At 38.6% G+C, this 16732-nt stretch overlaps 2 protein-coding genes across 2 annotated transcripts; both read left to right on the top strand.

Moving 5' to 3' along the window:
* The first annotated feature begins 243 nt into the window (after positions 1-243).
* Positions 244-1146, top strand: LOC140923585 (adenosine receptor A2a-like). Its single transcript, XM_073373661.1, has one exon. It carries the CDS (start codon positions 244-246, stop codon positions 1144-1146), a length of 903 nt encoding a protein of 300 aa, XP_073229762.1.
* Positions 1147-7959: 6813 nt separating this feature from the next.
* LOC140923584 (histamine H2 receptor-like) lies at positions 7960-8865 on the top strand. Its single transcript, XM_073373660.1, has one exon. The coding sequence runs from the start codon at positions 7960-7962 to the stop codon at positions 8863-8865; it is 906 nt and encodes a 301-aa protein (XP_073229761.1).
* Positions 8866-16732: the final 7867 nt, after the last annotated feature.

Raw genomic sequence — 16732 nt, 5'->3', positions numbered from 1 at the left:
CAATCTTTAGGACATTTGTTTGATCCTAAAACAGTTCCTTGTTGCATCTTTCAAGGCCACCTGGACTCCGGTTATGAGCAGCTCTAAAGAGGAAAGGCGGAATAAAGGAGAGGAATTCGTGGAGAGTCCTTCATCCCATCTATTCGTCCAACGTATTACTCACAAACGTATATTTATTCAAGGGAGCATACCCTACTGACTCCGCTTCTTTTTCTTGGAGAGAAAAGGAAGTTATAATACACAATGAGAGATTTCACTCCTTCCCTCGTCCTAAACTGCGTCGTCAATTCCTTCCTGTCTTACGCAACAGTGATGTTGAACATCGTCTTAATATTCGCGCTGCGAAGGACTTCATCACTGCCAAAGACTCTAAAGGCATTGATCCTTAGCGTGGCTGTTTCTGATATTGGTATGGGAATACTTGTCCAGCCTTTGTACACCGCGCGCCTGGTTATGAAAATGAAAATGAAAAACACTAACAGCCAGGAAACTTATAACGAAATAGTTAACGTCATAGGACGCACCCTTGCTAATGTCTCATTTTTCGGTGTCACAACTATCAGCGTTGACAGATTCCTTGCTATCCACCTTCACCTCAAACACCAGGACCTTCTCACCTACCAAGAAATTGTGACTTACAAGCGTATTGTGGCTACAGTGATCTTAAGCTGGCTTCTCGGCGCTTCCCTGGCCCTAACCGGTGTTTTAAGCCACGAAAATGTTTTCAACCTTGCAGGGGTGACAGTGGTATTGGTTTGTCTCCTTACTATGGGTCTAATCTATTTCAAGATTTACATAGCCGTACGTCGCCACACCGTTCAAGTTCATGCACAGCCAGCCCAAGCAGTGGCACCGAACGAAGAAAATCGCTCAATTTTCGAAAGAGTGAGAAAAACAGCAGTTGGTACCTTTTACGTCTATCTGTTGTTTTTGGCCTGCCATTTACCAAGCGCTATTGTGATCCTGACCGGACAAAAGACGAATAAGAAGAGACGACATTTCAAGATCTACGCTGAGACGCTGTTATATTTGAGTTCATCCCTTGTTCCTCTGGTTTACTGCTGGAAGTTTAGACACATCCGATGCGCTTTTAAGAACATTCTGCGCAACATATTCGCAAGTCAGAATCAGATTCAGGAAGGCTAACTTTTAAGTCTATCTGTTGTTTTTGGTCTACCACTTGCCAATCGCTTTTGTGATCCTTGTCGGACAGGTGATTAAGACGAGAGAACATTTCTGAATTTTCCGTCGGACGCTGTTATATTTGAGTTCATCCCTTTTTCCTCTGGTTTACTGCTGGAAGTTTAGACGCATCCGATGCGATATCAAGAACATTCTGCGCAACACATTCGCTAGTCAGAATCAGATTCACGAAGGTTAAATTTTACTAACTTGATTCAGCCTTTGAAAAATGACATGACCTTTCTAGTCTGTATACGTATCGTGCAGGAAGTTATAACAGTTTTCCTGTGTCATATTTAAACGATAGACCTAAATATGTTTGTTTCCCGATATATTCGTTCTTGATGGCCTTATTCGGCCTTTATTACATATAAAAACGCCAAACGTACTGTAACTTTTGCTATTCGATTTGTATTAAAAATTGCACTTTTATTTGGGTGACAAAAAATTAGCACAAGTTAGAACTTTAATTTAAAAACAATAGTACGCCGATAACCTCGTACACCTGTAACATATAAATTAGAAATTTTTAGTTTTCTATAATTATCATTTTTGAATGACATACATGTATAACAGTCTGACTTAAGGTAGAATTTTCTGGCGAATCTATTAATAAACCTCACGAAAATATTAATTTTGAATTAGGAAAGAATGATGCACGATTTGTTATGTAAGTACTAGTTTTAACTAATAAAGTTAAGATCATGAAGAGCGATCAAAGTCATCATCCTTAACCCTTTAAATCCTAGGATCAATATTAAAATTTTCCTTTGTCGCCCCTATTCATTTACTATAGAAGTAGTGAGGAGAAGTTGATAAAATATCAAGCAAATACATTCTGTGTGATCATGTCCTAAATTCGCAGCTAGGGACTATGCTGTACCGAACATCTTAAGTCGTCTGGATATTAGATAAAACACTAAATGTTGTGTTTAACACAGCTTCTCAATGAACAATGATTCTTGAAGAAATTCAAAGCAATAAAAGTTCCCAAAATTTTATGGTAATTAATTTTGTCCAACCTCCGATACGGTAATGATTTCCTTGTTTTTGTTTTCTCTTCTTGAATTATTAATGAGCTTAGGAATACTCAAACAACCTCATTCTCGTTCGACGGAGGAAGTCGAGTTTAAGGACTCTGGGAACGAGGTTGTTAGCCAGACCACTGCAATAATTCACACTTCACGCCAAGGCTTCGAGGAATGAAACAATAGGAATAGGAATAGGAATCAGCTGGAAGTTCATGGGGAATACGAAGTTAAAGCAATCTGTGCTAACAAAACCATGCAACAAGACAAATAATGTGAAAAAACAAAACAAAACAAAACAAAAACATCGGATAATGCACACCACCTTTACACGACAGGAGTTTATTGGAAATAGGCTTTTAACCCTTTAAACCCTAAGATCAAAATTTGAATTCTCACTTTTTCCTCTGTTCATTTCCTAGAGACGTAGTGGGGAGAAGTTGATAAAATATCAAGCAAATTCATCTTGTGTGATCATGTCCATAATTCTCATGACCACTCTGTTTTACAAAGCATTGATATCACAAGGAGAAATTTGATGCTGATCACTCTTAGGGCTTAAAAGGGTTAATGTAATTGCCTTGACGTTCAAAGATTTTCATATTTCTTACGTCCAAATTTACCCCAGTTTGTGACACGTTTCAAAACGTCAGCAAGAAGGTTTCATCACGTGACCATCCCTAGGACATTAATTCGATCCTAAAACAGTTCCTTGTTACATCTTTCAAGGCCACCTGGACTCCGGTTTTGAACAGCTCTAAGAAGGAAAGACTAAGGCAGAGGCGTAAGTGAAGGGAGAGAGTGCTTCATCCGATCGATTCATCTAAAGTATTCCTCATAAACGCAAACTTATTTAAGAGAGCGTGCCTTCCTGACTCCGCTAAAGTTCTTATGGTCACAATGAAAAAGGCTTCCCTCGTCCTAAACTGCGTCGTCAATTCCTTCCTGTCTTACGCAACAGTGATGTTGAACATCGTCTTAATATTCGCGCTGCGAAGGACTTCATCACTGCCAAAGACTCTAAAGGCATTGATCCTTAGCGTGGCTGTTTCTGATATTGGTATGGGAATACTTTTCCAGCCTTTGCACATCGCTCGCATGATTATGGACATGAAAAACACTAACAACCAGGAAACTTATAACGAAATAGTTAACGTCATAGGACGCACCCTTGCTTATGTCTCATTCTTCGGTGTCACAACTATCAGCGTTGACAGATTCCTTGCTATCCACCTTCACCTCAAACACCAGGACCTTCTCACCTACCAAGAAATTGTGACTTACAAGCGTATTGTGGCTACAGTGATCTTAAGCTGGCTTCTCGGCGCTTCCCTGGCACTAACCGAATTCGAAGTTTTAAGCAGCGAACATGTTTCTAACCTTGCAGGGGTGTCTGTGGGATTGGTTTGTCTCCTTACCATGGGTCTAATCTATTTCAAGATTTACATAGTCGTACGTCGCCACACCGTTCAAGTTCATGCACAGCCAGCCCAAGCAGTGGCACCGAACGAAGAAAATCGCTCAAATTTCGAAAGACTGAGAAAAACAGCAGTTGGTCAGTTTAAGTCTATCTGTTGTTTTTGGCCTGTCATTTACCAAGCGCTATTGAGATCCTGACCGGACAAAAGATGAATAAGAAGAGACAACATTTCAAAATTTACGCTCAGACGCTGTTATATTTGAGTTCATCCCTTGTTCCTCTGGTTTACTGCTGGAAGTCTAGACACATCCGATGCGCTGTCAAGAACATTCTGTGCAACATATTCGCAAGTCAGAATCAGATTCAGGAAGGCTAAACTTTAAGTCTATCTGTTGTTTTTGGACTGCCACTTGCCAATCGCTTTTGTGATCCTGGTCGGACATGTGAATAAGATGAGAGAACATTTGTTAATTTACGCTCGGACGCTGTTATATTTGAGTTCATCCCTTTTTCCTCTGGTCTACTGCTGGAAGTTTAGACGCATCCGACGCGCTATCAAGAACATTCTGCACAACACATATGCAAGTCAGAACCAGATTCAAGAAGGTTAAATTTTACTAACTTAATTCAGGCTTTGAAAAACGACATGACCTTTCCAGTCTGTATACGTATCGTGCAGGACGTTATAATAGTTTTCCCGTGTCATATTAAAAAGATAGACCTAAACATTTGTTTGTCTCCCGATTTATTCGTTCTTGATGTTCTTATTCGTCCTTTATTACATAAAAAACTCCAAACGTATTGTAACTTCTGCTCTTAGATTTGTATTATAAATTGGAGTTTTATTTGGGTGACAAAAAATTGGCACAAGTTAGAACTTTAATCTAAAAACAATATTATGCAGATAACCTCGTACACCTGTAACCTATAAGTTAAAAGTTCTCAGTTTTCTATAATTATCATTCTTGAATGACATATAACAGTCTGACTTAAGGTAGAATTTTCTGGTGAATCGATTGATAAACCTCACAAAAATATTAATTTTAAATTAGAAAGGAATGATGCACGATTTGTTATGATCAACGTCATCATCCTTAAAAGTTTCTGAAAACCGTTAACATAATAGCGAGCTTAATTTACGACTACGATTTGAACTTGCCTAATTTCACGTTATTTGGAGGACGGAAATACAAGACGACTCTATTTTTATTTTCAGGTTTTCATTTGCCGTTTTGTTCAAAGCGAGGTTAACTCCGTAGCCATTGATATACGTCGTCAGTTTTAATTTATTAGAGAGCTTAAGCAAAGAGTTTTTGAGCTGCGCATGTCAACCGGAAGTGAAACCCTTTTCCCTTTTTCATGCGCCTTGACGTTACCAAATGTGTATTGTCGGAGTCGGAAGTAGAAGCGGAAGAACTAAACGTGCCGTGTGATTGGCAGGGCGGATAAATATTAATTTTAAATTAGGAAAGAATGATGCACTATTTGTTATGTAATACAGGAAAGATCATCGCAAGCCAGAATCAGATTCAGGAAGGGTAGATTTCATTAACAGCATTCAGCCTTAGGAAAGTTAAATTTTACTGACAAGGTTCAGACTTTGAAAAATGACATGATCTTTCTAGACACTGTTAGTACACAAGTCGTAGAGGAAGTTATAACAGTTTTCCTGTGTCATGTTTAAGCGACAGTTGACTTTTGTTTCTCGGCCGATTTATTTGTTCTTGTTAACGTAGCATGCACCGACCTATATTTATGACAAGTAAATAGGTAGGACGCGCTGTAGTATTGAATAAATGATAAGACTCTCATGATACAGAAAACAACCAGCTATTTGTCCACTGTCATCATCAGTGGCAATACACTTCTTCTTCTTCTTCTCGATAACACTCAAAGGTGCCGAAGTCAGAAGTTGAGGACAGTTTCCAGCTGGCTTCTGATTGGATTAAATCTGCATGAAAGAATGTGAATAAAATCAAAAGCGGTCAAATTTTTGGGCTCCTTGCTGTAATGTTTCAATGTATCAGCGCCATAAGCTCTAAAAAACAGAGTTAACATTATTTTTATGATTCGTCAAAAGGAATTCACAGCCACCGAGCTAATTATGCTTGTAAATATTTCCTCGCAATTTTGCATTTTTCTAATTGTTAGATGTCCTTAGACTCAGATCAACTCTTTACAAAAATTACGCTATATGGTAAATCCACTTGTATACTAGCTCTTTTGGCGTTTAGTGCGTCATTGCAGACTGTAGTTAAGGTCCCCTGTTCTGTCGTGATTTGTAATAATGTCGTGAATTGTAATACCTGTAGTAAATGTAATAACAGTCGCCGTTGAGTGCGGTGATAAGTGGTAAGTAAAAAAATTAAAAGGGGAACGAATAAGGAAAACGTGTGGGAACGTGCGAATATAGGGCAATTCTGGAAGGGAACAAGGGAACAAATACCCCCCCCCCCCCCCCCTTCCGGGAGACCCCTGAAAGTCGTACTGTTGGCAAGAGCGTTTATCGCATTTAAATGGCATTTAAGCAATAGCAAACGTTTTCCGTGTTTCAATAGCCTGATATAACCACGAGAGGGGTTGGGAGAATTCGAGACAGTTATGCAAACCCGAGACGAAGTCGAGGGTTTGCAAAAACGGTCGAGAATTCTCTCAGTCCCTCGAGTGTTTATATCAGGATATGCAAACACAGCAAAAAACGTTTTCTATTGCTTTTATGAAATAACTTTCCCGAGGAAAAAAAATCCAAACTCTCTTGTTCAGAGCACTGATTAAAAGAGAAATTCTTACCAGTCGCGAAGTCTTGTACACGAAGCTTGTACGCGTAATCAGTTCTTATTTTGCAAGAAAGATGCTTTCCAAAATACGGGTTTTTGCCGCTTACAATGTCAGCTCAAGAGCAAAAAAAATTAACACAGCATGTTTCTAAAGATTTTCCAAGTTTCAGCCGACAAGGAAATGGGTAAATAAAGTAAACTGGTCGACGAATTTTTCAACTCAAAACCTTTTTCAAATTTGTGCAAAACATCATTGACGTCACAACCACGTTTACATACTTTCATACAAACACGCCTCTCGGCCAATCAGAGTGCACCTACTATCTACGTTAATTTATAAAATGGGATATAGCATACAGCTGTACAACCAACGCCGACTGCATCTATCGAAGTGCAAAAATAGATTGTAACTAATCGGTAAAACATAATACTCACAGAGATGTTGGTTCTTGAAATATTTTTTCAAAAAAACAAAAGTTTGATCACGCAAGTTAATCGACTAAGCAAATGGCAAAATATTAAATCACAAAATCCATCGCAAATCCGGCCGCATTTTGTAATTTTTCTTTAGCGACGATTGTAAATTATGTAAAACGTCAATGAAGCCTATCAATTAAGAACTTGCAGGCCAATCGACCTCAGAGTAGGCGAAACAACTTGTTGGCGAAACGACAATTCAAAACCGGAGGTGTTCTAACTTTGACAAGCACAAGGACAAGAAAACTACCAGAAAATTTAACCTTGACACCACACAAGTAATTGTAGCGAGGCAGAAAAATCTTCTTTAAGAGCTTATTACAAGGAAATTGCTGAATTCAAATGACGCATTTACACAAACAATATATCAACCCACTGGTAGCCCTCTGCTACCAATATTCCCAGGGGAGTCCTAGGAACTAGAGTGAATCCGGATACCTGTAGGAAAATTCGATTTAAATACGGATACGTGTGGACGTGGAAATTGTTGAATCCGGAACCCTCTATCTCCCCCTTTTTTAAGACGAGCAGTAATTTTCTTTCCCTAAAATATACAAAGAACTCTAGCAAAACTGATGCAGAATACGAAGTTAAACAAATCTTCCGTTTATTCGTTTTTCTGAGGCTTCTAGGAAGGGCTTTAACTTTGACTTTGTGCTAATAAAAACCATGCGACTTCACAAAATGTGAAAAAAAAAACATGAAAAAAAAAATACTGGGTAATGCACACCACCTTTGCAGGACGGAAGTTTATTGGAAATGTGCTTTTAATATAATTGCCTTGACGTTCAAAGGTTTTCATATTTCTAACGTCCAAATTTAGCCCAGTTCGCAACACGTTTCAAAACGTCAGCAAGGTTACATCACGTGACAATCTTAAGAACATTCGTTCGATCCTAAAACAGTTCCTCGTTGCATCTTTCAAGGCCACCTGGACTCCGGTTTTGAAAAGCTCTAAAGAGAAAAGGCTGAATAAAGTAGCGGCATTCGTGAAGAGTCCTTCATCCGATCTATTCGTCCAACGTCCTACTAACTCCGCTCCAGTTCTCTTGGAAAAAGGAAGTTATAATACACAATGACAGAGGCAAGAGATTTCACTCCTTCCCTCGTCCTAAACTGCGTCGTCAATTCCTTCCTGTCTTATGCAACAGTGATGTTGAACATCGTCTTAATATTCGCGCTGCGAAAGACTTCATCACTGCCAAAGACTCTAAAGGCATTGATCCTTAGCGTGGCTGTTTCTGATCTTGGTATGGGATTACTTGTACAGCCTTTGTACACCGCGCGACTGCTTATGAAAATGAAAAACACTAACAACCAGGAAATTTATCACGAGATAGTTAGAGTCATAGGAATGATCCTTGGTAATGCCTCATTCTTCAGTGTCACTGCCATCAGCTTTGACAGATTCCTTGCTATCCACCTTCACCTCAAACACCAGGAACTTCTCACCTACCAAGAAATTGTGACTTACAAGCGTGTTGTAGCTACAGTGATCTTAAGCTGGATTTTCAGTGCATTCCTGGCTCTGAAAGGTGTTTTAAGCAGTGAATATCGTTGTAACATTGCAGGAGTAGCTGTGGCAATGGCTTGTTTATTGACCATGGCTCTAACCTATTTCAAGATTTACATAGCCGTACGTCGCCACACCGTTCAAGTTCACGCACAGCCAGCCCAAGCAGTGGCACCGAGCGAAGAAAATCGCTCAAATTTCGAAAGACTGAGAAAAACAGCAGTTGGTACATTTTACGTCTATCTGTTGTTTTTGGCCTGCCATTTACCAGTCGCTATTGTGATCCTGACCGGTCGAAAGATGAATAAGAGGAGGCAACATTTCAAAATGTACGCTCAGACGCTTTCATATTTGAGTACATCACTCGTTCCCCTGATTTACTGCTGGAAGTTTAGACACCTCCGATGCGCTGTCAAGAACATTCTGCGCAACAGATTCGCAAGTCAGAATCAGATTCAGGAAGGCTAAACTTTAAGTCTATCTGTTGTTTTTGGCCTGCCACTTGCCAATCGCTATCGTGATCCTGGTCGGACAGGTGAATAAAATGAGAGAAAATTTGTTAATTTACGCTCGGACGCTGTTATATTTGAGTTCATCCCTTTTTCCTCTGGTTTACTGCTGGAAGTTTAGACGCATCCGACGCGCTATCAAGAACATTCTGCGCAACACATTTGCAAGTCAGAATCAGATTCAAGAAAGTTAAATTTTACTAACTTAATTCAGGCTTTGAAAAATGACATGACCTTTTCAGTCTGTATACGTATCGTGCAGGACGTTATAATAGTTTTCCCGCGTCATATTTAAACGATAGACCTAAACATTTGTTTGTCTCCCGATTTATTCGTTCTTGATGTTCTTATTCGTCCTTTATTACATAAAAAAAACTCCAAACTTATTTTAACTTTTGCTATTAAATTTGTATTATAAATTGGAGTTTTATTTGGGTGACAAAAAATTGGCAGAAGGTAGAACTTTAATCTAAAAACAATATTATGCAGATAACCTCGTACACCTGTAACCTATAAAGTAAAAGTTCTCAGTTTTCTATAATAATCATTTTTGAATGACATATAACAGTCTGACTTAAGGCAGAATTTTCTGGCGAATCGATTAATAAACCTCACGAAAATATTAATTTTAAATTAGATGGGAATGATGCACCATTTTTTATGATCAACGTCTTTATCCTTAAACGTTTCTGAATACCGTTAATATAATAGCGAGCCTACGCAATTTCTTTGCTGTCACTTTACGACTACGATTTGAAATTGCCTAATTTCACGTTATTTGGAGGACGAGGATACAAGACGACTCTATTTTTATTCTCCGGTTTTCATTTGCCATTTTGTTCAAAACGAGGCTGAGTGCGTAGCCATTGATATGGAAATGCTTTTTCATTGTCATGCAAATTAAAACTCATTTTCACAGCAAAGGTTTTTGCACTAAGCCTAGTTTTGAAAGTGAGAGTTTTTGGAACTCGGAAATTGCCTGAATGAATCTGTTTTCAAGTTGAAATTTTCCACAGAGGTTATAAAAAGATCATCCGCGTCTGCAAAAATCCGCGTATTAAACAATTCACTGAGGAAAGCGAGCCGTTGCGCAGTGTTTTACCACCTTTTGTAGGTGAGTTGCGTTACGATTTATATAATGGCTGCATACCAGGGAAGCTTACTCCAGGCAGCAATTGCGATATTTCCTTTCCACTAGCCACTTTAAAAAGGAAAAGGAAACTGAGCCGAGTTAACTTTCGCAAACAATTCTGGGGACAAGGAAAAATTGGCCAATAGCTGACCGACGCGTCCCCAGTAACGATCCCAGAATCAATTGCGGGAGTATTCTGGCTCCAGTTCCCTCGCGTTTCTAAAGTGGCGAATGGCGGTCTTCCTTCACACACCCACTGATTCCAGTTGACTCTGATTTGCATAACCACCCCGGCGAGAGGATTAATACTTAAAGGACCTTCTTTTTTCGAGTTTCTTCTCCTTCGTGGCCAGGTATTCGGACCTTACTCCGCCTATTTTGGATCTGATAATGTGATTGACCTGTTTGACTACCTCTCCTACAAGGAAATAGACACGGAAAATGATTTGTAGTGGTTTAACAGTCCCAGTCCCCTCTTTCGGCGTAGGATCGTCCAGATCGAACCGGTTTGCGTTACAGGTGGCCAACTTGGTTTCAAATGTTCCGAGTCTGTCTGGGGATGGGAGTAAATCTTCTTAGAGGCGAGGGGCAGTAAATCCCGTCGCCTGTCCCCTCAGTACATGATGTCTGCCCGCAACGCATGGCGCTCGACCTCGACGATCTTACGGGAAAATAGGGACCTGCGAACAGTCTAAATGATTTGATAAAAAAAAGTTTTGTTCAAAGGCATCAGACAACTCGAGACCAGAGATTTCACTGACTGTAACAAACACTACTGAAATCGGCTGCTAGGATAGTGTTAACCCTTTAATGGCGAACTTATGATATTCATGACCATGACACTAGGTCTAAGGATAGGTTATCTATTGTTAGCCCTTTAAGTCCCAATAGTGACCAAGATCAATTTTCTCCTAACAATATCCATACACTGTCAAGAGATAAGTTATGAGAATTAATAAAATGATCACCCAAGTAAAAATGCCTTGATCTTTTATCAAATTCTCTCAACTCATTCTTTAAGGAAATGTATGGAGATCAGTTTGGAGAATTTGTATGTGGATACTGGGGCTTAAAGGGTTAAAGTCAATCTCGAGTTGACTACGAGGGCCTTTTTTATAAGGGGGCTACCCTTTTTAATGATTGTATATAGTTTTGTTCATAAGGAGGCTACCTTTTTGTATTGATTATAATTATGTAATGTATCTCAGTTTCGTATATAATTAAGTTTTTATCTATTTATTCATTTATTTTTATAAAGGACCCATATTGATAGCAGTTTTTATAACTGAAATGGTCATCCAGTTTAAACATGTTATTATTATTATTATTATTATTATTATTATTACTATTATTATTATTATTATTATTATTATTATTATTGTTATTATTATTTAAAAAATTATGGCCACTCAAGAAACTTCCCTCTTCTCACGGGATCAAGGCGATTCTTCTAGCCAATCAAAAGGCACGGCGCATGGCGAAACTTTCGCAATCGGCTTGTCACGGGGCTCGTCATAAGATCAGACTTTCGTTACTATCCAATCAGACGGTGCCTTGTGTAATGAAAGGTTTGAAAGACAGAAAGTAACCATTCCAGAGTGGGTTTTGCAATCTAAACCAAGTTATAGCGAGGGACTAACTTCTTTACCTGTGGATAAAATCGTATGATGTTGCCATTCAAATTAAACCTCTTCGACAGAACTTTTGAATGGTACCATTTATGTCTTAGACTTTTTAAAAAAGACAGATGACTTTGTTTGTGTTTAATCTATTAACCATTCATGATCAAGGGGCGTAAATACAGCACGGACAGTGGTGTACCTATACAATGCTTCACAAAGGATCAACACAGAAAGGCTCCTAAGCACTTACCAGGCATGTCGGATTCTGCTTCAAAGTCGAATTTCTTGAAGTCACGAGCGTTGTGGCTGAAGTAAATATTAACTTGCTTTAAACAGAGATTTTCCATTGCTTTTTTCTTCCATTAATTGGCAGTCGACAACATTCTCCATTTCTATGGTTGTCTGAAAAATATAGCAAGTCTTTGAAGACGGCAGTTTTGAAGTGTGTTTTGAAAGAAATCTCAATTTTAGGTTTCTTTTTTTTCTTTTCTCCATCACGTTTAGTTTTCAATGTTCTCATTGTGACGGAAAACTTTTCTCGAAAACAGTTTTACAAAAACGGGCCAAATAATGGTTAAATGGCTGCCATCAAGCTACGTCGTCAGTTTTAATTTATTAGAGAGCTTAAGCAAAGAGTTTTTGAGCTGCGCATGTCAACCGGAAGTGAAACCCTTTTCATTTTTTCATGCGCCTTGACGTTACCAAATGTGTATTGTCGGAGTCGGAAGTAGAAGCGGAAGAACTAAACGTGCCGTGTGATTGGCAGGGCGGATAAATTTTAATTTTAAATTAGGAAAGAATGATGCACTATTTGTTATGTAATACAGGAAAGATCATCGCAAGCCAGAATCAGATTCAGGAAGGGTAGATTTCATTAACAGGATTCAGCCTTTGGAAAGTTAAATTTTACTGACAAGATTCAGACTTTGAAAAATGACATGACCTTTCTAGACCCTGTTAGTACACAAGTCGTAGAGGAAGTTATAACAGTTTTCCTGTGTCATGTTTAAGCGATAGTTGACTTTTGTTTCTTGGTCGATTTATTTGTAATTGTTAATGTAGCATGCACCGACCTATGTTTATGACAAGTAAATACGTAGAACGTGCTGTGGCTTTTAATAACAGATTTGCAGTATTGAATAAATGATAAGACTCGCATGATATAGAAAACAACCGGCTATTTGTCCATTGTCATCATCAGTGGTAATACACGCAAGTCTTCGTTTTTTCATTTACGCAATATTTTTAAGATTCGCAAGTTTCTTTCTTACGATACATGTAAAACTCTAATTCATGCCTTTGTTACTGCAAGGATCGACTATTGTAACTCATTGCTTTACGGTCAGCCTAAAGATCTTGAAACGTTTACAGAGTGTCCTAAATAGTGCTGCTAGGCTTATTCACCTTACTAGTAGATATGAGCATGTTACGCCATTGCTTATTCAACTTCATTGCCTACCAATTGAACAAAGGATAACTTTCAAAATTGCAGTAATTACATTTAAGGCGCTTCATGGTGCTGCACCTAGCTATATCACTGATCTCATCAAGCCTTATACACCTGGTAGACTTCTTAGATCCTCCAATCAATTTTTACTTTCTACATCTAAATTTAATCTTAAAACTTATGGTGGCCGGTCTTTTACTATTGCTGCACCTTCTGTTTGGAATGCACTTCCATTCGAACTTAGATCTTGTAATTCCCTTCTCTTTTAAATCCAAGCTCAAGACTTGGCTTTTTAAAATTGGTTATGATGTTGTCGTATAGAATGATGATGTTTTTATAGGATGACAATGTAGTTTTGTAGTTTTGTAGGTTTAGGATTTTGTTGTTATTTTTATTATGTAAAGCGCTTTTGGACCATTGGGAATTTTTATAGGATGACAATGTAGTTTTGTAGTTTTGTAGGTTTAGGATTTTTGTTGTTATTTTTATTATGTAAAGCGCTTTTGGGCAATTGGGAATTAGCGCTCTATAAATATTATATATTATTATTATTATTATTAATACACTTCTTCTTCTTCTCGATAAGACTCAAAGGTGCCGAAGTCAGAAGTTGAGGACAGTTTCCAGCTGGCTTCTAATTGGATTAAATCTGCATGAAAGAATATGAATAAATCAAAAGCGGTCACATTTTTGGGCTCCTTGCTGTAATGTTTCAATTTATCAGCGCCATAAGCTCTAAAAAACAGAGTTAACATTTTATGATTCGCAAAAAGGAATTCACAGCCACCGAGCTAATTATGCTTGTAAATATTTCCTCGCAATTTTGTATTTTTCTAATTGTTAGATGTCCTTAGGCTCATGATCAGATCAACCCGCTATATGGTAAATCCACTTGTATACTAGCTCTTTTGGCGTGTAATGCGTCATTGCAGACTGTAGTTAAGGTCCCCTGTTCTGTCGTGATTTGTAATAATGTCGTGAATTGTAATACCTGTAGTAAATTGTAATAACAGTCGCCGTTGAGTGCGGTGATAAGTGGTAAGTAAATTTATTAAAAGGGGAACAAATAAGGAAAACGTGTGGGAACGTGCGAACATAGGGCAATTCTGGAAGGGAACAAGGGAACAAATACCCCCCCCCCCCCCCCCCCGGAGACCCCTGAAAGTCGTACTGTTGGCAAGAGTGTTTATCGCATTTAAATGGCATTTAAGTAATAGAAAACGTTTTCCGTGTTTCAATAGCCTGATATAAACACGAGAGGGGTTGGGAGAATTCGAGGCAGTTATGCAAACCCGAGACGAAGTCGAGGGTTTGCAAAAACGGTCGAGAATTCTCCCAGTCCCTCGAGTGTTTATATCAGGATATGCAAACACAGCAAAAAACGTTTTCTACTGCTTTTATGAAATAACTTTCCCAAGAAAAAAATCCAAACTCTCTTGTTCAGAGCACTGATTAAAAAAGAAATTCTTACCAGTCGCAAAGTCTTGTACACGAAGCTTGTACGCGTAATCAGTCCTTGTTTTGCAAGAAAGATGCTTTCCAAAATACGGGTTTTTGCCGCTTAAAATGTCAGCTCAGGCGAAAAAAAATTAACACAGCATGTTTCTAAAGATTTTCCAAGTATCAGCCGACGAGGAAATGGGTAAATAAAGTAAACTTGTCGACGAATTTTTCAACTCAAAACCTTTTTCAAATTTGTGTAAAACATCATTGACGTCACAACCACGTTTACATACTTCCATACAAACACGCCTCTCGGCCAATCAGAGCGCGCCTACTATCTACGTTATTTTATAAAATGGGATAAAGCATACAGCTGTACAACCAACGCCGACTGCACCAGAGAGAACCTGGGAACGAGGTTGGATGTAGTAGACGAAGCTTGATAAATATCGTGTTGTAAGAAACTAGCGAAATCCCTAGCCTTTCATATATCGGAAGCCTGAAAAAGGTAACCCCTTTCGGGCGGAACCTCCCCGTATAGGCCATTATAGGGAGTACCCCCCACCCCACCCCGGGACCAACCCCAACATCAGTGATCGCCAGGCATTGAAACAACAGTTTCGTCGGTGGATAAAGAGAACTTACGTTACGGAGAGCAATCAGGGTCACAGTGTTCCTCAGAGATGCCGTAATGGAAAGAAGAATATGAACAGAGCAAAATATAATTAATATTCATTGACGCCAGATTAAATGCCGCAGAAGAGGTAGCGTTTCCCATCTATAGGGTGCGACTGCATTTCAGTTATATATGCTGCACTCTGACTGAATAACAAATATTGGGCCGGTAGGCTAGAATGCCGTCCTTCATGACTGTTTAGCCTTAATTGTTGATCATTGACAGAGTGATAATTCAAAGTGATAATTCAAAGTGACAATTCTATGTCAAACGCCAAAATATTAATTTGGTAACAGTACAATACAATAGACGTTAAATTTATTTTTACATCTATCGAAGTGCAAAAATAGATTGTAACTAATAAGTAAAACATAATAGTCACAGAAATGTTGATTCTTGAAAAAATTTTTTCAAAAAACCACAAGTTTGATCACGCAAGTTAATCGACTGAGCAAATGGCAAAATGTTAAACCACAAAATCCATCGCAAATCCGGCTGCATTTTGTAATTTTACCTTTAGCGACGATTGTAAGTTATATAAAACGTCAATGAAGCGAATCAATTAAGAACTTGCAGGCGAATCGACCTCAGAGTAGGCGAAACAACTTGTTGGCGAAACGACAATTCAAAACCGGAGGTGTTCTACCTTTGACAAGCACAAGGACAAGAAAACTACCAGAAAATTTAACCTTGACACCACACAAGTTATTGTAGCGTGGTACATAAATCTTCTTTAAGAGCTTATTACAAGGAAATTGCTGAATTCAAATGACGCATTTACACAAACAATATATCAACCCACTGGTAGCCCTCTGTTGCCAATATTCCCAGGGGAGTCCTAGGAACTAGAGTAAATCCGGATACCTGTAGGAAAATTCGATTTAAATACGGATACGTGTGGACGTGCAAATTTTTGGATCCGGAACCCTCTATCTCCCCCCTTTTTTAAGATGAGCAGTAATTTTCTTTCCCTAGAATAAACAGAGAACTCTAGCAAAACTGATGTAGAATACGAAGTTAAACAAATCTTCCCGTTTATTCGTTTTTCTGAGGCTTCTAGGAAGGGCTTTAACTTTGACTTTGTGTTAATAAAAACCATGCGACTTCACAAAATGTGAAAAAAAAAAAAAACATGAAAAAAAAATACTGGATAATGCGCACCACCTTTGCACGACGGAAGTTTATTGGAAATGTGCTTTTAATATAATTGCCTTGACGTTCAAAGGTTTTCATATTTCTAACGTCCAAATTTACCCCAGTTCGCAACACGTTTCAAAACGTCAGCAAGGTTACATCACGTGACAATCGTTAGGACATTCGTTCGATCCTAAAATAGTTCCTCGTTGCATCTTTCAAGGCCACCTGGACTCCGGTTTTGAACAGCTCTTAAGAGGAAAGGTGGAAAAAAGTAGAGGCATTCGTGGAGAGTCCTTCATCCGATCTACTCGTCCAACGTACTACTGACTCCGCTCCCGTTCTCTTGGAAAAAGGAAGTTATAATACACA

Source organism: Porites lutea, chromosome 13 (genome assembly GCF_958299795.1).
Source record: "Porites lutea chromosome 13, jaPorLute2.1, whole genome shotgun sequence".
NCBI classification, from domain to species: Eukaryota; Metazoa; Cnidaria; class Anthozoa; order Scleractinia; family Poritidae; genus Porites; species Porites lutea.
The sequence above is the reverse complement of the archived record's forward strand: the minus strand, read 5'-3'. Positions and strand labels throughout refer to the sequence as shown.